General features: G+C 57.5%; 2 protein-coding genes across 2 annotated transcripts; one reads left to right on the plus strand and one right to left on the minus strand.

Moving 5' to 3' along the window:
* Positions 1 to 620: 620 nt before the first annotated feature.
* Positions 621 to 18,282, minus strand: LOC137759516 (dual oxidase 2). The gene is made up of 34 exons (XM_068535829.1): positions 18,229 to 18,282; positions 17,858 to 17,934; positions 17,481 to 17,570; positions 17,071 to 17,235; positions 16,283 to 16,470; positions 15,947 to 16,148; positions 15,670 to 15,836; positions 15,228 to 15,288; positions 14,983 to 15,079; positions 14,446 to 14,536; positions 14,069 to 14,171; positions 13,419 to 13,582; positions 12,713 to 12,888; positions 12,393 to 12,511; positions 11,899 to 12,036; positions 11,569 to 11,682; positions 11,169 to 11,371; positions 10,687 to 10,872; positions 9,665 to 9,890; positions 9,492 to 9,585; positions 7,691 to 7,882; positions 7,105 to 7,191; positions 6,601 to 6,684; positions 5,896 to 6,074; positions 5,508 to 5,738; positions 5,250 to 5,349; positions 4,495 to 4,544; positions 4,080 to 4,207; positions 3,674 to 3,827; positions 2,190 to 2,422; positions 1,811 to 1,969; positions 1,305 to 1,460; positions 1,024 to 1,152; positions 621 to 743 (listed from the first exon to the last, which is right to left on the minus strand). The coding sequence occupies exons 2-34, from the start codon at positions 17,925 to 17,927 to the stop codon at positions 621 to 623; spliced, it is 4,659 nt and encodes a 1,552-aa protein (XP_068391930.1). The 5' UTR covers positions 17,928 to 17,934; positions 18,229 to 18,282.
* Positions 18,283 to 19,046: 764 nt separating this feature from the next.
* On the plus strand, positions 19,047 to 22,378 carry LOC137759519 (dual oxidase maturation factor 2-like). Its single transcript, XM_068535844.1, has 6 exons — positions 19,047 to 19,193; positions 20,298 to 20,355; positions 20,650 to 20,784; positions 21,043 to 21,256; positions 21,614 to 21,828; positions 22,185 to 22,378. Exons 1-6 carry the CDS (start codon positions 19,047 to 19,049, stop codon positions 22,376 to 22,378), a joined length of 963 nt encoding a protein of 320 aa, XP_068391945.1.
* The last annotated feature ends 620 nt before the right edge of the window (positions 22,379 to 22,998 follow it).

The raw sequence follows: 22,998 nt of genomic DNA on the forward strand, positions 1-22,998 counted from the left end.
TGATTGGCAGAGAGGCTGGACTCCCTTGGTACCAGAGCTGAGGGGCTGCTCCAGCAGGCTAAGGGCCAGCCAAGAGGTGAGGGCAGCGGGCGTTGCTGGTTGCTCCTCAGGGTTCCTGATATTCTAGGAGCAGGAATGGGTTGGGGGGTAGAGCTGGAGGGAAAAGGCCTCGGAGACTGAATTGAGGCAGGCAGGCCATCCAGGTTTAGCATCGCAACTTCTAAGCTGGGCTGTAAGGAGATTCTCACTCTGGACCCTCTCTTCACACCAGGTAATCCCCACCCTGTCCTCCCTCAAATGCCTAGGCCTAGAAAATACCAAGCAATACATTGATTTTCTGGAAGGAAAACAGACATGGGGACCTATCAGAGGAAAATGCGGTTGTATCTCTTCACCTCCATAGTTGTCACAGGGCAGGGACTGTCCCCTCCCTACTTTGTCTGCCACAGCCTGTTGTGGCTTAAGCTAGAAGGGTCTCCTCTATCTTCTCAGAGCCTGGGACAGATGGGGTAATGAGGGAGAGGCTCTTCCAGCTCTCCAGCTGAGGCCAGAGGTGAATTCTGACAGAAACTGCAGGCAGGGCTGGTCCATGGAGGGATCCGGAACCAGGGAGGGAGGGCTCAGAAGTTCTCATAGTGGTGCACAAAGTGGGCCTGGTCCTTCCTGTTGATGAGCTGACAGGCCTTCTCTACATTCTTGGTCATTCCTGGAGGGCCGCAGCTAAACACCCCGATCTTCCTCACCTGTCAAGTGTGGGGGGGGGGGGGCAGTGGTTGCAGAGAAGGAGAGGCCTGTGGGCTTCCTCCCCAGGAGGGAGCTGCTTCTCAAGCCTGGCTGGAATGACCAGGGCATTGACCCCAGGCCCTGAGGAGGAGGCTTGAGTTGGGGAGGCAGGGAGTGGGGTTTAAAGCCCTTCTCCAATGCTTGACCCCATCCTGAGGTCCTCTGCTCAGTACCCAGCTGCAGGCTGCTTGAGGGCCAGGAAGTCCTGGCAGGGGAAGGATGGGTCGGGGTGGGACTGACCTTTGGGTGGACCTCCTGCAGAGAGTTGAAGAAGGGCTCGAAGGGGGGTCGGCCAAAGTGGGTGATGGAGCGCAAGCCCGTGAACAGACTCCGGTTCAGCACCTTCTGGAAGTGCCGCTCACAGATGTACTGGGGGAGGGAGTAGAGGAGGAAGGTCACAGCCAGGCAGGGCCAGGGTCAGCTCCTAGTCCAGGTGGTGGTCCACCCACCTGCCTTGGCCATCCTTACCCTGTCAACCCACATACCCACTGAGCTGCCCTGCCTGGCCGGCCCTGACGTACCAGCATGGTGGTCCTGAGGTCAAACTTCTCAGCCAGCTGGGTGATGTAGATGTGCACGGACACCAGGTCCTGGTGGTCATTCTCCTCCACCTCCCGGATGATGTCAGCCAGCCACTCAAACTGCCGCTGGGTCCGTGTCACCCAGATGAAGTAGATCTGGGGACACACAACTAGGGCTCTGACTCAGCTCAGCTCAAGGTTCCTCCACCCAGATGCTTATACTGAGATGGTGGGAAGCCCTGGACCACCCACAGGCACCAAACCTCTGGCAGGACCCACAGGCCTGATCCAAGGCTTCTAGCCACAGATCCCAGCAGAGGCTCTTCTGGCTATACCTCCTACCCTCCCTCAAATGTTTGCCATCTGGGCAACTGGGTATGAATGGCCCCAGCAGAACCAGTTGCCTAGGAGCCAGGGACTTTTTATCATGCTACTCTGCTGGGATGTGGGGACACAATCAGGCTGTCTGTCCCCATTTCTTTGAAGAATGGGAGAGGGACACTCACCTTCTTACAGAGCATTTGGCTGCCTAAGGATGACTTGAAGACCAAGTCTTTGAGGATGGAGGCAAAGGGGGTGACCCCAATGCCCCCTCCCACCAGCACGGACACCTCAAACTTATGCCACTCCTGGTGGCCCTCTCCAAATGGTCCATCGAGGTACAGCTGCCAACAGAAGAGGAAGGTGAGATGAGCCTGGCCCTTCCCCAGCTCTGAGGTTAGAAATGGGGGGCGGGGAGGACAGGGAGAACTAGTTTCTTTGAGGCACCCCAGCCCTCTCCCAGTCTGGCTTTGGGGTGGCTGGAGCATCTTATCCCAAGGTCGGGGAGGGTGGGGACCTTCTGTCAATGCCAGAACCCCAAAAGTGGTTCCCAGTGATGGGCACCTTTGGATGTTTGGCACAGCTGTCACCCGTCGGGGGTGAGTAGATCTCCCTGAGGCGGGTGGTCCAGGGTCCTACTGCCCGGATGTGCAGGCTAAGCGTGTCCTCGTGGGGCGCAGAAGTCAGGGTGAAGGGGTGGTACTCGTTGGTCCCCAGAGCCAGGCAGGCGATCCGCACCCACTGTCCTGACTTGTACTCAAAGCCTTGGGGCCGCTGGAACTCGAGGTGGGTCACTCCTGGGGGTCGTGGGCAGGGAGGGGTGGGGATCAGAGGGCTTCCTCCTGGTACCTGAGGACTGGCAGGTGCCCTGTCCTCTCCACACACCTGAGGCACAGGGAGTGGTCACATGATCTGAGCGAGTATGGCTTCTGGGGCTGGGAGTTGGAGTGCCCCCTTCTCTGTTTCCTGGGTAACTCAAGAGCTGGGCTTCTCCACTCTCCTGTTCCAGCCCCTCCCCTCCTCTTTGCTGATTCTTCCCACCAAGGGCCCAGGCCTGATACCACTGTCCTGGATACCAGCTTACTAGGTCAGGGGACCTCAGGCTCCCCAGGTACCATCTCAGTGTTTGCCAAACCTCCACCGTATGAGGGTTACCTTTATGGTGGGCCATATCAGCACACCTCCTGCACTATCATTTATCTAACATTTTTCTTTAAATTGACTTACTTTTTCAATTCAATTTACCTTGAGAAGAACATTTAGGTCACTAAGGTGAGTAGAAAACCAGTATCATGTGCTCTATCTAGCTCCAGAGGCCAAGCTCTTAACCAATACCCTACATTGCCTTGCCTAAGTATCATGTGGTCTAAACAGAAGGTACCATGTTTTATCAAACTTTAGCTGGATAGTGTTTGTTGCCTGACCACAGCTGAGCCTCAGGCTTGTTCTCTCTTTGTGGAAAAAGGAGTTTCGCAAGTACTGGAGGATGCAGAAGGCATGCTAATACCATGCTGAGACTTTGCTCTTAAATAATCTTGATTGAAATAAAGTTGAAGGGAGGTTAATTTTCTTACTATGTGAGTCCTGAAGGTTAGCCGGCCCCTTGTCACTTAAGTCATCTTCCACCACCCTTTACATTGATGTGAATCCCCACTCTGGCCAACACTGACTCTCAACAACAGACTCTTGCAGTCTGGACCATTTATCTGTCTCTGAAGAGAGGTTATTCTGAGTGAAGGAATGGGAGAGGGATATATGGTTCCCCGCCCTGCACCCAGGCCACACGTGTGCGGGTCTTTCTTGTCCTTAAACCCCTCTGAATGCACTTTCAGCCTCCTCTTCTCATAGTCACTTCTCACTGTCCGCAAGTCCTCCTGGGAACTAAGCACAGCTCTTTTGGGGGCTTCAGTTCCATCAGGAAAGCTGCAGGGGTCCCTGAGAGGCTAACAGAGGCAGCAATGGGATGAGGAGGCCTGGGGAGCTGTCTCCCCACGTCCCATGAGTTGACCTCCAATGCTCCCCACCCAGGGTCAGGCCAGGCCTGGTACCTGAAGGCAGCAGTTCTGCTTTCACCACGCCTATCTCCACCTTCTTCCGGCTCAGGCTCACCAGCTTATCCCCCACATAGATAAGTGCTGGCACCAGGAAGTAGATGTGGAAACGGGGCAGTTGGATCAGAGCGAAGCTGCCGTGAATGATGAGCTGGAGACATGGCCAGTTAGTATAGCTCAGGCCCAGCTGGCCCGCTTCCTGTACCCACCCTACCCAGATACTTCCTGCCGGGGCCCTGGGCCTGGGCAGGGTAGATGGGGCTGGCATAGGCTCCATAGACCGTGGTCTCAGATCTCGGGGTCTCCGTTTGAGATCTTGCGTCCAATTCACCCTGCTCCCTCCCCACGTCGTGAGTGCTCATCTCTGCCCTGTGGCCTGGCCCTGCCCAGAGGAGTCCCTCACCAGCACGTAGAGCAGGATGTAGAGGTGGTGGGTCAACCAGAAGCCCCGGAAGCTGCGGCGCCGGAAGTGGTGGGAGGCGAAGATGTACATGATGGCGAGAACCAGGAGCAGGAGCACCCCTGTCATACCTGGGGGCAGCGGGGACAGGGTCAGAGAGTCCCTGGTCTCGGGACCTCAGCCTGGGCTGAGAATACCAGATGGCATTTCCCCATTCCGCTCTTCTTCCCTGACCTCTCTCATCCCTCCCTGGCTCCCAGAACAGCTTGCCCAAAGAAGCTGGAGCTGAGGCTTGTGCTGGAGGCTGCAAAGGGAACCTATGACCCCTATAGACAAGTGTGTGTTCATGGGAAGATGAGAACAAAAGCAAAAGTCCTCAGACAGAAACCCCAGACTCCACATACAGTCTACTCTTTACCTGGGACTGTCTGGAAGAACCACCAGTAGAACTTCTGGGGAAGCTTGGACCTGTAGGACAAAGACACCCAGAGCCTCAGGCTGGGGAAGGAGGGGCTCCTCCACTGTTGCAATGTGACTCTGTTCCTGACGGCCCTGAATGTGGAGGTTGCTGGGCCTCAACCCAGATGGCCAAGGATCCTTCCAAACAACATGGCACCCAGCCTCCTGCAGTTCCACCCTCTGATCTCAAAGCAGTTCTTCCTCCTGTGTTATCTTGAATTCTCCTACTGCAGCTGACCTTTGCTTCCTTGAGTGCTTGGTTCATATTCTGTAAGCTCCATGAGGGCAGGGAGCTTACCTCCATGCTCTATCCCTATGCTCAAACAATGCCCAGCACAGAGTAAATGCTCAATAAATATTTGTTGAACGACTGCATGTATCTTGGCATCCCAACTCTTTGGCTCCTGGATGGACACACAGGACGTGTTCCACAAATATTTGCCCAGTGAATGGACAGTAGGCTGAGATAGCAAGCTATGTGTCAGGTACACGTGAGAAAGAGCCTCCGACTTCATCTCCCAAACTCCTTTCCTGGCCAATTACGGCCTGCTTCCTTCCTGAGGGCAAGGAAGTCATCTCTCAGCTTCTCCAAGGACGCTAGCTTCTCGCCCTCACTTAGTGAGACAGTGGAGGGTCTAGGGCCATCTACCTCTTTTCTGTTGTACCCTGAGGCCTGCCCCAGGATTCCGAAGGGGGACCCTCCCCAAAACTGACCCATCATTCACAAAGACGCTGGGGAAGATGCAGGCCAGCAGGCTGAGGGGGCTGACTGAGAAGATGTAGACATTCACCGCGTGGCCAGCACTGTGCAAAACTGAAAGACACATCCTGTTAGAGACGCCTCCAGGGCCAACTCTACCTCCAGCCCCGAGGAGAGCAGGAAGTATAAGTAGCTCCAGTCTCCCCACTGCCTCCCCCACAGCTCGACCCAGGGGGCTGCAGCAGTGGCGAGCGTGCCCGGGAGCCACATACTGGCCAGGACGACAGCAGCCATGGCGATCCAGCGATGGAAGTCCACGGCGGCGTCGAAGGGTATGTAGCGGTTGAGGAAGGTCTCTCGCAGGAAGGTGATGAGGTTGCGGCACATGGTGAGCAGGATGTAGGAGAACATGAAGGAGACGCTGGCCGCCGTGCCCCGCGACAGGATGATGCCCACGAGGGTGGTCTCTGCAATGCCCGAGGGTGGCGAGGCAAAGGCATAGTCTGGGGGCACAGTGGGGGTGGATCAGCACAGCACAGAGGCCTGGACCCCAGTCAGAACAGCTGGGCTCCCCCATCCAGACGCCTGAGGATCAAGAATAACAAGCAGAAGGCTCTCACATCTCCCCTCCCACTGCCCACAACCTGGAACTCTCCGTACAGTAAGCACGCTCCACAAACAGGCCGGCACAGATGGCTGAGAAGATTGCCACGGCCACGATGTGCCGCCGGTAGTTCTCCACGAAGCGCTTGTACTGCTGCAGCTTCTGGGCCAGGAAGCCCCGCTGCATCTTCTCCTGCAGCGCCTCTGTGTATAGCCGGGGAGGGGGTACCACTGCCCTGCAGCAATGGGAGGCAGGTGGCCTGAGGTCAGGGCACCCTGTCCTCCCCTAAATGCCACCCTGTGAAGGAGACCTGGTGATCTGGTAGCGGTCAGAATGGGCCACAACAGATGAAAGAAAAAGCTTTTGGCGGGTAGAATCCCACTCTGCCAAGCCTTTACCTCTCAGCTTTATTTGCCCTATCCACCCACTCTTCCATCTCCCCACTACTCCATCTCCACTTCCTCCTATCTGTTCTGTCCTTCCTTCTTCCTGCTCCCTGCACAGGCCTCACTGCTGTGCCCAAAGCAGGCAGGAGCCAGGAGACCCCTCACTGCCTGGTGTTGCATCTGAGTGCCAGGCCCCTTGCCTGAAGATTAGGGTGCAGAGGTTGAAGAGTCATTAACTCAATAGCCTGCCAATCCTGTCAGGGACACATGGAATGAGTCTCAGGATGGTTCCTTGTGTGTGGAGGTGTGGGCAGACCAGAGACCCTGAGACTTCTCCCCATGTCTCCTTGGGTCAAGGGTCTGGGAAACACTTACTTTTTGCCAAACCTCTTCTTCAGCCCAGGGCCTCCCAACTCTGGGGCTTCTGAGACAGGGAGCCCCACTCCCTGAGGGCAAAAACTGAGAAGAGAAAAATGGGTCTCATTCTCCCCTTGTCTTTGCAGCCAGGAGAAGAACTGCCAAGTCAGAGTTGGGGCTGGTGTGGGAGGGGATAGATCCTGGGACTCATTTCTGTCCACAGAACCTGCCCATAAAACCGGTCAGAAAGAAGCCAGGCAGAAGGCAAGACAGAAGGAATGAATATGATCTGGTCATATGCTCTGTAGAATGATCCTGTCCTGGAGGGGCAGGGAGAGAGCCAGGCTCCTGAGCGGTAAGGGGTATGTGTGTGAGGCAGCTGGAACTCAGGCTAGAACCGTGCGCTGAGAGCTACTTTCAGAGCAAATGTCTGGCCCAGGGGCTGATTCCACCAGCCCTACTCCTTCATTTCTCTGCAGGGTACCCAGCCGGGGCACCTCCCAGTGCCCCGTTCCCACTCACCGTTCCCCAGAAGTCCGAGTGATGAATGACACTCGACAGCTGACGTTTGGTTTAAGAATGTCTCCAATACCTGGGGAGAACAAGAAGCTGGACAGGCTTCCCCACGAGGGAGGAGACTGTCCTAGGAAGGCTGCCGTGGCACTTGCCAGTGACTTGGTCATGTCCCCATCTCTCTCTCCAGCCTTGCTCCCCTCACTGCCCACACCGAGCACCCACTGTACACAGGGCGGCGGCCACTGCTAGACAATGTGGCAACTGAGTGCAATTAGAAAAGGGGCCCCCCTCCAGGCGGATGCAACCCTGCAGGTCCTTTGTGTAGAGAAAATAGGGCCTCTTCCTCTGGCCGGACACACCCCAGACCAATGCACATGGTTGGTGTGTAGCATGTAGGCTGGACTTCAGCCTGCCCTGAGCCCTCAGTGGGTATCTTTGTGCATAAATTGCACAAGTGTATGTGATACCCTTGATTACATGTGCCGGCTCTCTACTAGGCACCAAGGACTAAAAGAGAAATAAGACCTGAGTGCTATGCACCAGGAACTCTCATTTTGAAGACACGCCCATTCCTGACGCCTTCCAAACTCACACACCTCCACCTCCACCCTTGACGCAGAGCTGGGTGCGGCGGAGCTCGTTGTCGTGGTCCCGCAGCATGAAGTGGAAGTCCTCCCACGTCAGCTCCTGCTTGTCCTGGAAGCCCGACTCCCGGAACATGGACTCCACCACCTCGGCCAGCTGGGCCTTGGACAGGCAGTTGTTGGAGATCTCGATGAAGGACCTGGGCAGGGGGAGGGAGGAGAGACGAAAGCAGCCTGTCACCCGGCAAGGTCAGGTTCAGGCAGGTGCTGGGTGGGGCAGGCCCCAGACTATCTAATGTGGTTACCAGTGACCCAGGAAATGGCACTGAGAAGGTGTTCATCCAGCCTGCCGCTGACGCTAAGCTGGGTGGGGTGGCCAAGCGCTCAAAAGGCAGAACAAAATTGAAAGTGATCTTGACCAGTTAAAGAAAGCAGCCCCCAAACAGGGGGGCATCTACAGCTGGGATGAATGTCCACTTAGTGTAGGGACTTGTCCACGTGTGCCATGGCGCTCTCACGTGGCCCGCTCTCGTGTTGATACCTCCCACACCACCGCCGGGCACCCTGTTCGTGGTCCAGCGGGGGGGTTGGGAGGGGAGATGTAGCTGCACTGGCTGCTGCTTCCTTGTGCCAACAGCCTGGGGCATAGGCAGGAGTATCTCCGCACCCAATGTGACAGCACCCACAGTGGCAGCTACAGTGGCCATAACTCTTTTCTTAGACTGTGCTTTGGGACAAAAGCAAATAAACATGCAAGTTTGTGTGAGTCCAGCAGAAGAAGACCTTTGCGTGCATGGCACAGCAAGCACTGCCATCACATTAAAAAAAAACACATCATCCCACTTGCTCAGGGTGAGACTGAGCAAGAGCCACACTGAGTACAGGCCGAGGAGGTGGACCTCAGCCCCTGGGGGCAGAGACCGTCTCCTAGAGGGTCCTGCAGCAGCACGCCCAGCGAGGGACAACTGCAATGCGCTTCGCCCTAGCCCTTTCAGAAGCCCACGTCCAGTTGTGGTATCTGGACTGTAAAGAATGTGGCAGTTAAGGTGAAAGCTGAAAGCAATGAGGAGGCTTACAGGGGTAGAAGAGTTAAAAGGGTCTGGGCTGTTCTATGCATTCTGTTCATTCATTTGCTTATTTGTTTCATCTGATTCAGTTAACTATGTATTGAATGCCTGCTATGTGCCAATCACAGTGCGGAGGAGGGGATTCAGCAGGGAACAAAGAGAGATATGAACCCTGTCCTTATAGAGCTGCAGCCAGCTGTGTTACTGGAGCATGGTCTTCAGGAATAAGTCTATGAGCTCAAAACAGCTCTTTATCGGCACACCACAACAAGAAATGGTTTAAGAAGCAGGAAGAGAGAAGGGTTGGAATATAGAAGAACTTTCCATGTTTCTCCTCCTGCCTGTCATGGTGATTAATACTGGCAGTGACCCAGGGCATCCATCCTCCATGATTCATTACCTCACTGTGTAAAGCACAGCATTTGAAGAGTTAGCAAAGACCCAAAGGCATCCAGGAGGGGTGAGTGGGCTTTGTTACTGGTCATCTTGATGTTGGTTGTCTTTTGTAACTAGGGAGAATTTTCTGGTGGTGTTGGCGCTGCAAATACAGACCCTCCTGGAGGCAGGGGCCTGTCCAGACAAACTTCTGAAGCTGGATGCTCTGAGTGTCTAGGATATAGTACCTAGGCCACGTCTCAGTGCAGATGGCTTCATAACCTCCTCGCCTACCCTCCTCTGACCTGACCTGTTTTCCTGTTTAAAATATTAGGAAGTCTCAGGACTGGAGAGGCCCACCCCATACCGCATCATGGTAAAGAACTCGTCCTTGGAGAGGAAGCCATTCCCATCAAGGTCATACATGGTGAACATCAAGCGGGACTTGTCCTCTGGGGAGCCTGGGAGGAGATAGAGGGATGCCCGTCACCTCTCTGCTGAAAGACACCTGACTCCTGGGATGGTCCACCATCCCCCTACCTTTCATGAAGACCACCAGGACGTCCAGGAACTCCCGGAAGGACAGGTAGCCATTGCCGTCCTTGTCGGCCAGAGAAAACATGGACTCCACAAACATGTCCTGGGGCTTGAGGCCCAGGGACTCGGCAAACTCGGCCCGGCTCAGCTCACATGTCAGGGCCTCCCGCACCTTCTGTGACGAGTCCAGGGGCAGGGTCCCTGCGTCTGCCTGGTGGATGTCCAGCACCTGCACTCGGGCAGCAGCAGAGGGAAGGAGAGAAGGAGGTGAGGCCTGGGCTGGAAGCAGTTCAGTGACCTCTCACATCTCCCCAAAGTCCAGATCAGAAAGGGTGAGCCCTGGTGGCTGCTCATGGTCATTAGATAAATTTCTGACTTGGGCTTCTGCTCTCTGCAGAGGGGGTGACTGTAGCAGGCGATGGGGAGGGAACGGGGAGGGGCACAGTTTGGGAATGCAAAGTGAGAGAGCCTACACTGGGGACAGAAGCTGCAGCAGACATTAAGTGGACAGGGAGGAAGGGGCTAAAGATATGTTCTCTTGTCAGTTCAGACAGGGCTGCCATGTGCCTGATTTTAAAAGTCATATACATGTAGCTACCATTTGTTAAATGCCTATAATGAAGCAAGCACTTGGGCTAAACCCTGTACATAGAACAGTGTTCATCAAACTTTAGAGTGAATCAGAAGCCTCTGGTGGGCTTGTGGGCCCCAAGCCCAGAGTTCCTGATTTCCTAGGTCTTGGGGAAGGGCCTGAGGACTTGAATTTCTAACAAATTCCCAGACGAGCCTGCTGCTGCTGGTCCAGGGGCCACACTTTGAGAACCACTGATGTAGACCATCTCCCTGAATCCTCACAACAACCTAAAGGGATGGATCCTATTTTAATCACTGTTTCATAGATGAGGAAACTGAAATCTCCAGCCCGCAGAGCAGAAGCTTAGATCACCCCACATAGGGTCCTGTCCAGCCCAGGGTCCCTTCAACCCCTGGGCCCGGTCCTGCCTCCAAAAGGCACAGTCAGGCACCTGGGCAAAGAGGTGTCTGAAGAAGACCTCCAGGATGCGGCCCCGCTGCTGCTTGGTCACAGCCTTCCTGAACAGCTCAGGCTCACTCATCTCAGCCACATCAAGGCCCAGAGCCCAGCTCACACAGAAGCCCTGCAGATGCTGCACGAAGGTGCCTCGCTCTTCCTCGGAGTTAAACAGCATCACCTGGGGGGAGGAAGGCTCAAGCTTCTGGTTCAGCCTCCCCTCAGAGGGTCTGGGGTTGGGGGATGGAGAAAAAAAGCCCTCCCCCATTCCATCCCGGCTGGGACCACGTGAGAGACCCAAAGGGGGTCAGAGGGAGAGTCCGGTGGGTCTGGGGACCTCTGAAAGGAGTGCCTCCTCCCAGCATCAGCCTTCACAACTGAGCTCTGTAGTGGAGGATGGGGTGGCCGGAGAGGACTCGCCGTGAGAGGGGAGATGTGTGAGGGCAGCCCAAGCCGGGGAGGCAGGATGGGCCATACCAGGTCATACTCCTTGGGGATCTTGAGCAGCAGGGTGCGGCGTCCGCGGTTGCTGGACAGGATGAGGTGGACCTGCTGCGGGGGCCGCAGCTGGACAGTGCGGAGCACAGAGAGACGCCTGTCCAGGACCTGCAGACGCCTGTCTGGGAGCAGCTGGATGGTGATGGGATAGCCCCTCTCCCTGGGTCCCGGCCACTCCATCGCTAGGGAAGGGACAGTGGGGCAGAGTGGTTCAACAGAGGTCCCCAGGCCTCTGCCCTCAGGCTAGTTCCACTCTGCCAGTCTGAGCAGGCACCCCCAAAGCCTGGCTCCCTCCCCACATCTGTAACATGGTTCTTTCTCCCAGCACCGCCCCCCCATCTGTCCCCTTCCCCCTTCCCGCCCCTTGGCCCCATCTCACCTGACACTCCATCTTCGGCTGCTTCCTTCTTCACACTCTCTCTGCCTTTCTTTTGTAGCTTCTTGCGCTCTTGGCCCCGGAAATAGGCCACCACCCCAGAGATAAGCAGGCTCACTGAAGGGGGTCAGAAGGAGCCACTGGGGGGGGGCGCCTCGCCTACAGCTTCACTGAGGCTTTGGCTGCTGCCCCTCCCTTCCCAAGGCCCCCTGAGCCTGGCTTCAAATGTACCTAGGAGCTAGCCTTACAGGCCAGCAGGTAATGAGGGGCAGGGACAGTCTGTGAGGAGGAGGGGAGCCAGAAGAGAAATGGGCGAAGGGGTAAAGGGCTCACCTAGTGGGAGACAGCACAGAGCCACGATGGTGATGCCAAAACCAGGACCACTGCCCTCGAAGAAATCAGTCACAGTCAGGGGCACACAGGGGGGCAAGTCTTCACTTGTGAGCTGCCGGGGCTGAGGGCAGGGTGCACCTGAGGGAAAGGCACAGAAGAGCTCAGGGCCTGAGGATCCCACTCTTTGGCTAGGCAGCCTTCCCTTCTGTCCTATAAAGGACCAGGTACCCACTCCCTCCCAAACCCTCCTCCCTGGAACTTGTTCCCCTCAAAAATTCCTCTTCCACATCCCATCTCTCAGCATCTATCCCAACTTGACCACAAGGTTCAGCCTGCAAACCAGTCTAGTCTCTACTGGGGGAGGTGGCCTAATGCAGGCCTCCCAGACCAACACAGAAGGAGCTGCCTGGTGCCTAGCACCAGCACCAAGTGATCCCCACACAACCTCTGTCCCTTCTCTGCCACCACTGCTTGTGTTCTCCCAGGCCACCCACCTTGTTGCCAAATAAAGACATTGGGCTGCAGGGCATCATGGTTCACGCTGGTGACAGCCACCAGCACGTCCCGAAGAGTGGTGTTTCTGATTTCTGCAATTTCCTCCGTGGAGAATAGCCTAAGTTAGAGAAAGCCAGGAATTGTTGGGATGGGAAGGGGACACAGGTCCCCAGCAAACTCAGGCCCAGGGACCCAGATGAGAAAAGAGACCGAGAGGGGTTGGGGAGGGGTGCTGGGACAGCCGGGTGCTGTTTACAGGCAGAGGGTCTGGGGCCCAGGCCGAGGTAGAGTCTGAGGTGGGAACCCAGGCAGGCCTCACCCATTCCTGCTGTTCTCAAACCAGTAGCGGTCGCCATCCCGCAGTCGCACAAACTGATCGAGGACGATGGCGCTGAAGAGGGGTCCAGGGTCCCCATGGCTCTCCAGGAGCCCCCCGGGGAGTAGCTCCAGCCGGGACAGGTCCTGGTTGTACAGGGCGGCTGTGGCCTCCAGCACCTGGGGCCACACAGGAAGTGAGGAGCGTGTGAGCGTGTGGTTTTGTGTTGGGAGGGCAGCCACTATTGCCCCATCCCTCAAACACAGGACCCCGTCAGCTGCCTGGCTTGCTGCTCAGGCCTGAGGAAGTCTCCTCTATCTAGGCAGCCCTCCTCAGGTGGTGACAAGTCTGGTGGGAGGACCAGTGTGTCACTACCCAGACTGCCTATCCCCAGTGATCAGCAGCTGCAGGGTCACCCAACTCATGGGGGGAGATCCTGCAGGAATAGGACAATGGCACCCAACCCAGGGGCCACTCTGCAGTAATGGTACAATGCAGTGGTGAGGATACTCTGGAATCAGGTGGCTGAATTTAAATGCCGCCTCCAAGACTGACTTACCAATTATGTCATCAGTAAAACGGCGATAATTATGGTATCTACTCTGTAACGTTCTTGACATAGATTAAATGTGTTACATGTGTAAAGGACTTCGAACAGTATCACCACAAGAAAGCTTTAGCTGCCATTATTATCATCACTATTCCTGACCTGAGGGTCCACGTTGGGGTTGAGGTCACTCCAGTTCTCTGGGGTCTTCAGCCCCAAGGCCTGTCGGGCTTGGCTATAGCTGGGCAGCCCCATATCTCGGCCACGTTGGATGCTGCTGGCCACATAGTCAGTGCGGGAGAACTTGCCAGGGCCAGGCCAGTAATCTGAGGAGGAGAGAGGACCAGGCTCTAGGCTCAGTCCCTCTAACCCTTCTTCGCCCAGCAGCCTTGAATTGGGCTGTTGGCATTACCCACACTCAGCACTCCTTGACACGTGACCTGCCTTGGTGCAGGGTCACTGTCATCATGTGTGACCAGGGGCAATTTTTCTGGCAAAACCCTTCCCCTAAGACTCAGGACTGTTCTAGTCACCAAGCAGTAAATTCCCCGTCCCACCTCCTTAACCTCAGCATAGGGCTGGACAAAAACCTTTAGCGACCTAAGCACCAGAGATTGTGCTGCCACCCTTCCCCCACATACTCAGATGTCGGTAATTTAGAATAAAGCTTGTTTTCTTCTAATGGCTGTTTGCTGCGTGTTTATCTATGTTCCTGCATTGTAGGTACCCTAGGTCTGCCTGATGATTAACCCAGAAGGGTCCCCAGGCTCCCGGACCTCTGGGCCCTCATCCCCTCTGCCTCCAGTGCTTACCCCTCAGATCTTCAACCACTATCCTGTCCTCCAGCTCCGAAATCTGGGAGGCCATTCCCAGCAGCAGCTGATTCACTGCCTCGGCACTGTTCAGATTGGGGTTCTGGAAAAAAACAACACACTCAAGGTAGGTTTTCAGGCCCCTCCCTAAAGCCAGGTCGTTCTCAGGACCATTGCAGCACCTCAGGATAAAGGGCCCTTGGCCAGTCCTAGACTCTCTTGAGCTGTTGTCCCCAGGTAATTTTCTGATCACTCTACCCTTCAACTCCCGCCACCCTGGAGCTGCAACACCTAAGAACTGGAATTGTTGCTTTTCCCAGCCTGTGTGATGAGACTGACCTTGATCCACCTTCCCTTGCCCCTGACCCCAGGCTGACCTCCCGAATCCAGTAGCTGTTGCAGACTCTGAGAGCAGGGGAGCTGCCAAAACCCTCATTCAGGACCATCTGGAAATGACAGCTGGTGTTTCTGAAATGGGGAATCAGCAAGGATGCAGTAAGAGAATTCAGAGAAGTTGAGGTGGGGTTGAGTGGGGTGAGGGATTTAGAGGGGGTCTGGCCAGTACTAAGGGGTGTCCTCTGAACTTCCCTGAACATGGCAGGGATTTGGCAACGAGTGCGGATTGAAGGTAGAGGTTGCTCTTTGTCCACACAGGGTAGGAAGGGAAGGAGGGAAGAGAGTGACCCAGCTGCTGGACAAATCCTGCTCTCAACAACTGAAGTTCAGCCATTAGGAGGAAATGGGGAGATTTTCCTGCTAAGACTGAACTTCCTACCGCAGGGTGCTGTTTTAGGGCACCAAATTCTGCTTCTTTTCCCCCATGAAACTGTAGGGGTGTAAAAAAGGCCCCAGGCCCCCAAGACCACTAATTCTTCACCTCTGCCAGTGCGCTGCTCAGCCAGACCCTCCCTCACCTCATGTAGACGCCAGGGGGCACCATGGTGGAGAAGAACTGCTCAGAGGCCGCCAGGAACTCCGGAGAGATGCTGGGGTCCAGGAAAGGGCGGTACTCTGTCCACAGGGGTAAGAAGAGAAATAGGCTCTTTACCCTCACACACTCTCGTCACATGTACCCACCTGTCTTCTTTGTCCTATGGATCCTGACCCCCTCGCCCTCCCCAAACCCCCCTCAGCCCAGGTGTTCCCCCAACTCCCTCACCTGTGTAATTCGGCGGTGCTTGCTGCAGGAAGCTGGGCAGCCACTCATACATCGCGATGTTCTGAGGGTCAAGAGAGGGGGAAATGGGAGGCCAGCGCTGGAGCAGCCAGGCCACGAGGGCTCTGAGCTCAAGGAAGGCTTAGGTGGGAGACGAGGAGCAGGCAGCGGCAGTCACGGGAGAGACACTCAAACAGGAGAGGGGTGGAGGTTCCCGTTGCCCACGAGGAACGAGGGCAGGGGGGAGGGGCAGCTAAATAACAATCACGAGAAAACCTCTGGTATAAGTGGCGTTTTGCCTCCTTATCACTCTCAGGGGCTTTCGCTAGACATAGCTGTCTGGGGAGGGGTGCTGCTGGGTGGGCTTGTCCAAGGATGGAGGGCTGTGCGGGGCAGCGGAGTCTCCCGGGGACCGGGGTGCGGGGGGGAGGGCCGCGCGACCGACCTGGTAGGTGGCGATGACCCTCTTGCGCGCGTGCTGGAACAGCTCCTCGTCCCCCCAGAGCGGGTGCTGGCGGGCCAGCCTCTGCGCCCACAGGTTGTGGTAGCGGAACCAGAGCAGGCCCAGCGCCTGCAGGAAGGGCTCGCGGTTCCCTCGCTCCGCCCCGAAGGCTGCCGGCGCCGTGGGGACGCAGGGGAGGAGTTGAGCGCGGGTGGGCCCCAGGGGGGCGCACCTCGCCGGCCCCCCGCCCGCGCCCCCGCCCGCGCCCCCGCCGCCTCACCGTACAGCCCCCGGGGCCCGCGCCGTCCCGTGGCGGGGTCGGGCGCCGTCCACATAAGCAGCGGGTCGTGCGCGTCCCGGGGGAAGGCGGGGTCGGACCCCGACTCCAGCTGTCCCCCGGAGAAGCTCCGCAGCTCGTCGCTCCAGGAGTGCGAGGAGCCATAGATGGCGCTGCCGTCCAGCCAGCCCGTCACCTCGTTGGTCTGCGGGGACACCGGGAGGCTGAGCCGGGGGTCGGGTGGCCGAGGCGGCTCAGAGCGGGCGAGGGCCGGGCGGCCGTTGCGGGTGTGCTGGGGGTGGCCCCCACCCCACTCCCCCAGCCGCCTGCCCCGCCCACCAGGTCCCGGGGGTTGCTGGGGCTCTGTCCGGTCTCGGGGTCCCAGCGGCTCCTCTGGAAGGGCAGCACCACGTCCCCGCTCTGGTCGCGATCGAACACGGGGTCTCCGGGCGGGATGTGGATGTTGAGGAACTCGGCCGGGCAGCCAGGCTTTTCCACGCTCACCAGGTCCGAGAGCACGTGGTAGCCTGCGGGCGTCGCGGGCAAACTGGTGGGAATCGCTACTCCCCACCGCCAAGGCTGACGCCAATTTCTCAAGAGCCTAAAGGCAGATGTTCCAAGGCAAGTTCCGCGCCACCAGCTCTAAAACTTTTTTCTAATTCGCGAAGTGGGGTTATAGTACCCTCCTCGCCCACCCCATAATGTTGTTGGGAGAATCAAAATAATATGATTAATGTAAGGGCTCCCCCAAGCCAGTCCCCATCTCCTAACAGATCCTGCCTCTCCCTCCCTCTTCGGGGGAAAGAAGATATAATCACAACAGGAGGAGAGGGGCGGCAGGGGAATCAGCTTCTAAGACCTATAACGAGGGTTAGTGGCACTCCTGGGTTTGTAGTCAGTGATAAGAGAAAGATTAGGAGAGCAAATACCCCCGAATCAACACCCCCAAATCCCTCCAAGATGAAGAAAGGCTTGAAGTGAGGCTTGGTGGGGGAAGGAAGTGGTTCGGGGTCTTGCATCGGTCTCCTGTGGACTTGCAGAGAGGCCTCAGGGCCCCTCTCCCCAGGCGCTGAGCTGAGCGCCAGGTCAACCCTCACCGAAGACGCGTTCTCCCACTTTGCTCTCACCGAAGAAGACCCCCAGCACTGTGCGATTGCGGCCGGATGGCCGCCCGGCTGTGCCCCGCATGGTGGCGTTGCTGAGTCGGCGCGGGTTGGGCAGCAGCGGCTCCCCCAGAGCCTGATACACGCCGTCCGCATAATTAGCTGGTACAAGGCGCCGCAGTTGGGAGCCTGTGGGAAGCAGGGAGCCGGGCTCTGTACTCCGTCTCCAACAAGCCCACGAACCTCGCTCTACACCTCCCTCCAACTCCCCACTTCCACTGACGAGACCCCTTCTTCTGTCCCCAGGGGTGTACAGGAGTTCGCGGCGCAGGCAGCCGGGCGGCTGGCGGCGCGCTCTCTCGGCTTCTCCGCGCCGGGTCTCCCGCGCCCCTGCCCTCCACTAGCCGTTCCCCACCCCAGACCACGGGACGCACCGGCAGCGCCACGCTCGTGGTGCCTCAGGTTGTTGAACCAGCCGTCATAGCGCTGCACTTCCCAGGTCAGCGACAGTGAGTCCTGGCCGCCTGTGGGTCAGAGGGTGGTCCACTCAGTGCTAACCTCCCTGCGACCCCTCTGGGACCCGACGGCCTCGGCCCGTGCTTCTCCAGCCCGCCCAGCGCCCCCAACCCGACCCAAGTGGCGATACTCACGCGGCGTCTAGGCTGTGCCAGGAAGTTTTCCATCTGGCTGAGCAGCTCAGCCATCTCACCCGATCTTCCAGCCTCAGGAAGCCGCTTGCCTGCACGTCTCCCTTCCCCAACTCCCAAGGGAAACTGGGAGACATCCCTAACTAGGGGCGCCTAGTACTTACCCGCTGGGTCCAGGAGTGCAGTCAGCAGAGCTCCCAGGAGCACGAGTGCCTCTGGCCTTGCGCGGAGCATGCTGACCCTGCGGCCAAGGGGGTGGGCGGTGGTACGTGAGGGACACGGAGCAGGCGTCCCCCACACCGACAGTTGGCACAGGAGGAGGAGGCGCCAGCTGTGTCCACTTCTGGAGCGAAGCTTTCAGAAACATCGCCAAGGACCCGCACCCGCGGGGCACTTTTTTAAAGGCACAAGCAGCCCTCAGGGCAGTGACACTGGTCCCCACCCTCCACCCCGTGGAAGAACTAACCCCGATCACACACAGGAACCCAGGAGGCACAAATCCTCTGGGGCTTGTCAGTCCCTGGCAGGACTTTACCTCCAGCCTCCCAGGTCCCGAACAAAGCCTCGAATCCTACCCCTCAGGAACTGCTTCTCCTAGAGGAGGCAGGAAAGGAACGTGGCTAGTGAGCTGGGAATCTGGAACCTGCAGTCCCTCATACCCCTCAGTGAATGCCTGTGCATGGACACGAGGGATGGGAAGATCAGGTCCCAAGTCCCACTCAAACCCACTTAGGGCCCCCATCGGGATCAGAAGTCGTCTTTTTCTTGGAATCTTTGCTTCTCTGCTCTGCTCTCTGCCTCTCCCCCGCCACTCCTCCCCAGCTCCGTAGATCTTCAGCCTCCCCGGCCTCATTCTCACCCTCCTCTCTGGGTCCTCTGAGGCCAGTTGTGCAGGTGTCCACTCAGGCCAGACCAGCGCCAGTTGTGAGCATCTGGACTGGGACTCACACTCTTGCTATGCAGGCGGGGCTCCTCTCATTTGCATAGCGACCTCCGCCTCTCGTTTGCATGATCTCTTCCCTCTGGGACCTGGCTGCAAAGCCCCGACACGGCTCGTCACGCTGCCCAGGCTGCTATAAAAAGGATTTCAGGTCCTGTGCGACTTCCAAACGCAGAGTGAACACGCGGAGCCCGCTCTCCCACCTACCTAACTCCGTCCCGGCCAACCCAGAGAGCCTGAGGGCAGCTAGCTGCTGCGCTTCCTCAGGGGCGAGCCGAGGCGCTCAGACTTGACTTGTCCATTGGGTCCAGTCCTCGCACGCAGGGAACGGGGTAAAGGGAAGTGGGATCCGGGCTCGGACGCCAGTGACCGCTCTCCCCGCTGGAACAGACCCAGCTCGGCCGGGTTGCAGCATGACTCTGTGGAACGGTGTGCTGCCCTTCTACCCTCAGCCCCGGCATGCCGCCGGCGTCAGCGTCCCGCTACTCATTGTCATTCTGGTGTTCTTGGCCTTGGCTGCCAGCTTCCTACTCATCTTACCCGGGATTCGTGGCCACTCGGTAAGGGGGTACTAGAAGCTTGGGTCTGGGGGTGGAGGGCGTCATGGACAGCATGTCTCTGGAGGACAGGACAGTTAAGACGGCGGCAAGATCTTCCATGAATAGTCAAACTGAAGCACTGAACCAGACAGGTGGAGCATAGCCAGAAGTCTGGCCCAGCAAGCACCCCTTCCCAAGGTTAGGGAGAGGTCCCATACAAGACATCCAGAGGCTGACCCCAGCTGGAACATTCAGGAGGCTGCTGCAGAGAGTGGGAGCCCAGTCCAGTAATCCTGGGGCCAGTTCTAGTCTTCACGTGCTGCAGGGGTCTCTTGCCTCTCCTCAGGCTGCACCTCCACTCCCATCCCACTCCCATCCCGACCTCAGGTGATGACCTTCCGGCCAAGAGGACAGAAACCAGCAACTCATACTGCTGTGTTTCAGCTGTGCACTGGGTTGAGTCGTGTGTGGGAGCCCCCATCCTAACGACAGAGATTTCTCCACAGAAATTTCTTCGAAGTTGTAGCAGACTGGGCACTTTTTCTTAGATTCCCTCCTCTCCCAGAACCTAAGTTGTCTGTTTTTCAAGTCTAGGAGGACCTAGCCTCCCTGAGTCTTGTGTTGGTTTTCTGGGAAACTGGCACACCTAGTAATATCTGAGAGGTTGTGTTCGCACCTCCTCTACTTGGTAACCAGACCTTGAGGCCTCCCTCTCCTGAGGGAGGTGACCGCTGCCTGCCTAGCACTTCTGGACTCACTGAGCCTCCTCATGGCAGTGACCCAAGCAGGAGGTGGGACCAGGACTAGGAGTCAGATAGCTGGAGAGGAAAGGGGATGAAGGTGGTGGGAGAGCACCAGGTAGAGACAGCCCAGTTGCAGGGTGGACTGGGAAATGGGGCTGGGAGGCAGAAGCATGCAGCCAGAAAACATTAGAAATGCCAGTGGCTCAGAGGGACTTGCATGACTTGACTTCAGCCTTTAAAGGTCAGGAATGTAACTGGGGGAAAGTGGGCAAGAGAGAGAAGTTGCAGAAGCACTAAAGGCCCGGGTGGCATGGGGTCCAGGGAGAGCTTGGGGACTCTGGTTGGGCAGTACCCAGGCCTGACCAGGTTCCTGTTCCTGCAGCGCTGGTTCTGGTTGGTGAGAGTTCTCCTCAGCCTGTTCATAGGAGCAGAAATTGTGGGTGAGTGTGTGATGCAGCGGAGGGGGAGAGGACCTGGGGTGAGGAAGGAGGTGGCCAGAGGGCACCTGGGAAAATGGAGAACTGGGAATGGGTTCCCGCTCCCTCTTCCCATTCTCTTTCTAGTAGGCTCTTTCTAGTGCCCACTCTTCCACCCTTACCGTGTATATCCCTTTGGACTCCTAGACCCCCCCATCTCTGTTCAGTGTCCCAACTCCCATCACCACGCTCCCAATCCCATCTCCCCAATCTTCTCCCTAATCTTTCCCCTCCCCCACGGTTTGCCTCTCTCCACAGCGGTACACTTCAGCGCAGAATGGTCAGTGGGCAGAGTTAGCACCAATACATCCTACAAGGCCTTCAGTGCGGCACGCGTCCGAGCCCACGTCGGTCTGCACGTGGGCCTGGAGGGCGTTAATGTTACACTCACAGGTGAGGAGCTGCGGCGAAGTGAACTCCTGAGGTTGGCAGGCACCATGGTTGGGGGTGTGTGGCAGGCAGGGGCAGCTGGACGACCTGTGAGGACAGCTCCCACAAGCTCATATGAATAGCTTTTGGCTCTCATTGATTCGTGTTTTCCCCAACCGCTGCCAAACCTATTTCTCTCAAGATTCTCACCTTCCTATCCGAATCCGCTTAGTTGCCCGGTCCTCGCTGTACGCAGCCGGGTGACGCCGCCGCCCTCCGCAGGGAACCCGGTGCAGCAGTTGAACGAGACCATCGACTACAACGAGCAGTTCATTTGGCGGTTTGGCGAAAACTATGCTGGAGCGTACACGGAGGCACTGCAGAAGGGGCTGCCGGATCCAGTTCTCTATCTGGCGGAGAAGTTCACTCCGAGCAGCCCCTGCGGGGTTTACCGCCAATACCGCTTGGCGGGACACTACGCCTCGGCCACGCTGTGGTGAGCGCGGAAGAAGACACTTTGCGTACTTGCGCGCGCGCGTGCGTGTGTGTGGTGGGGGTCGTGGTGGGGGCATGTGAGCCGGAGGATGTGAGCTACAGTTACAGCCCGACGCGCTTGGGGTGAGAGTTGCCGCCTCGCGGGCAGATGGTCACGAGGTCCGTACAGACCGCTGGAATCCGAAGAGACCCAGCAAAGGCTGGGCGCCGGCTACTCCCCTCCAGTGTTTCCCTGCGCCTCCGCCATCCCAGCCCCGGGCTTTTGTTCTGGGGCCGGGATGTAGGGGAGGCGAGCCCTTGGGAACCCGGGCGGGCTGGGAAAATCCGGCTCACAGCTCCGCTGGTCCCCTCCCCGCAGGGTGGCGTTCTGCTTCTGGCTCCTCTCCAACGTGCTGCTCTCCATGCCGGTGCCGCACTACGGAGGCCTGGCTCTGCTGATCACCGGCGCCTTCGCACTCTTCTCCGTCTTCGCCTTCGCCTCCATCTCCAGCGTGTCTCTCTGCCAGCTCCGCCTTGGCTCCTCCGAGCTCACCACTCACTACGGTGCCGCCTTTTGGATCACGCTGGCCACGGGTGAGGACCGAGGGAACCGGCCCCCGGGTGTCTGGGGGCGGAGACGAGATTTATACCAGCGTGCGCTTTCCGGTCTGCATAATGAGGTCATATATATTATCTAATTTGCCCCTCTCAATAGTTCGTACAGGCAGGCACTGTTGTGCCTATTTTACAGAGGAGGGGAAGGGAGTTCGGAAGGGTACGGTATCTTGCCCCAGTGGCGTGCGAACCCGTGTATTATGTATGCCATATTAGAGGTCTTTCCGTGGTGCGTGTGTCTGGGGAGGAAAAGCAAATACCTCCAGTAGATGGAGACGGGCGGCCGGGTTCTGGAGCCCTGACTGACCCCTTTACCCGCGACTGCGCTAACGCAGGCATCCTGTGCCTCCTCCTCGGAGTGGCGGTGCTGAGTCTCCACTACGCTCGGCCCAGCGCTCTTCGCACCTTCTTGGATGGAAGCGGCAAGGGCCTCGAAAGTCAGGCGAAAGGGAGCTCTCCTCTCATCCTCAACAACCCACTGCATAAGCAGTTCTGGGCCTCAGACTTAACCATCAGTACTAACCTGTGAAAGGGACTCAACCTCGGACTCCTACTCTGCCTTGGTCCCCTGCAGGCCGGGGAGCAGTGCCCACCGGGCCTGGGGAGCTCCGGGAGGGCACTGCGCTGGGGGCGCGGGGGGAAAAGGCCGGTGGCCTCAGATGTGCCGCCTGCACCCGGGAAAGAGTCTCCCAGAGCGAGCTGTAAATAAACTTTCTTCTGCTTTTTTTTTTTTTAAAAAAACTTTCTCCCATTATTTTCCATGGCTTTTCAAGGCTTTTCGGGATACGAGCTCTGGGGAGACTTCCCTGGGTTGGAGGCAGCCTAGTACACTCTTTCTCAGCTTTGCCACAGACACCGGATTCTCTGCGTCTGAAGAATGCAGAGTAACCCGGGAAAGGGTCTGGGAGAGGGTGCCCTCTAGTGAGCCCAGAGAGGAACCAATCAGAGCCTGCATCTTCCTGAGCTGCCCCAGTGACCAGGCAGGTCATTCCCCCGCACCTCCACCCCCGCTGGCCCTGTGGGATCCCCCTCTGCTGGCCCAGCTGAGGGAGCTAGGAAGAAATGGCATTTTGGAGTTTATTCACTAGCTTCACTTTATTCATTAAAGGGGTGGTATCTGAGGGCCGAGGCAAATGTCAGCAAGGCATA

This window comes from Eschrichtius robustus, chromosome 1 (assembly GCF_028021215.1).
Source record: "Eschrichtius robustus isolate mEscRob2 chromosome 1, mEscRob2.pri, whole genome shotgun sequence".
Taxonomy (NCBI): domain Eukaryota; kingdom Metazoa; phylum Chordata; class Mammalia; order Artiodactyla; family Eschrichtiidae; genus Eschrichtius; species Eschrichtius robustus.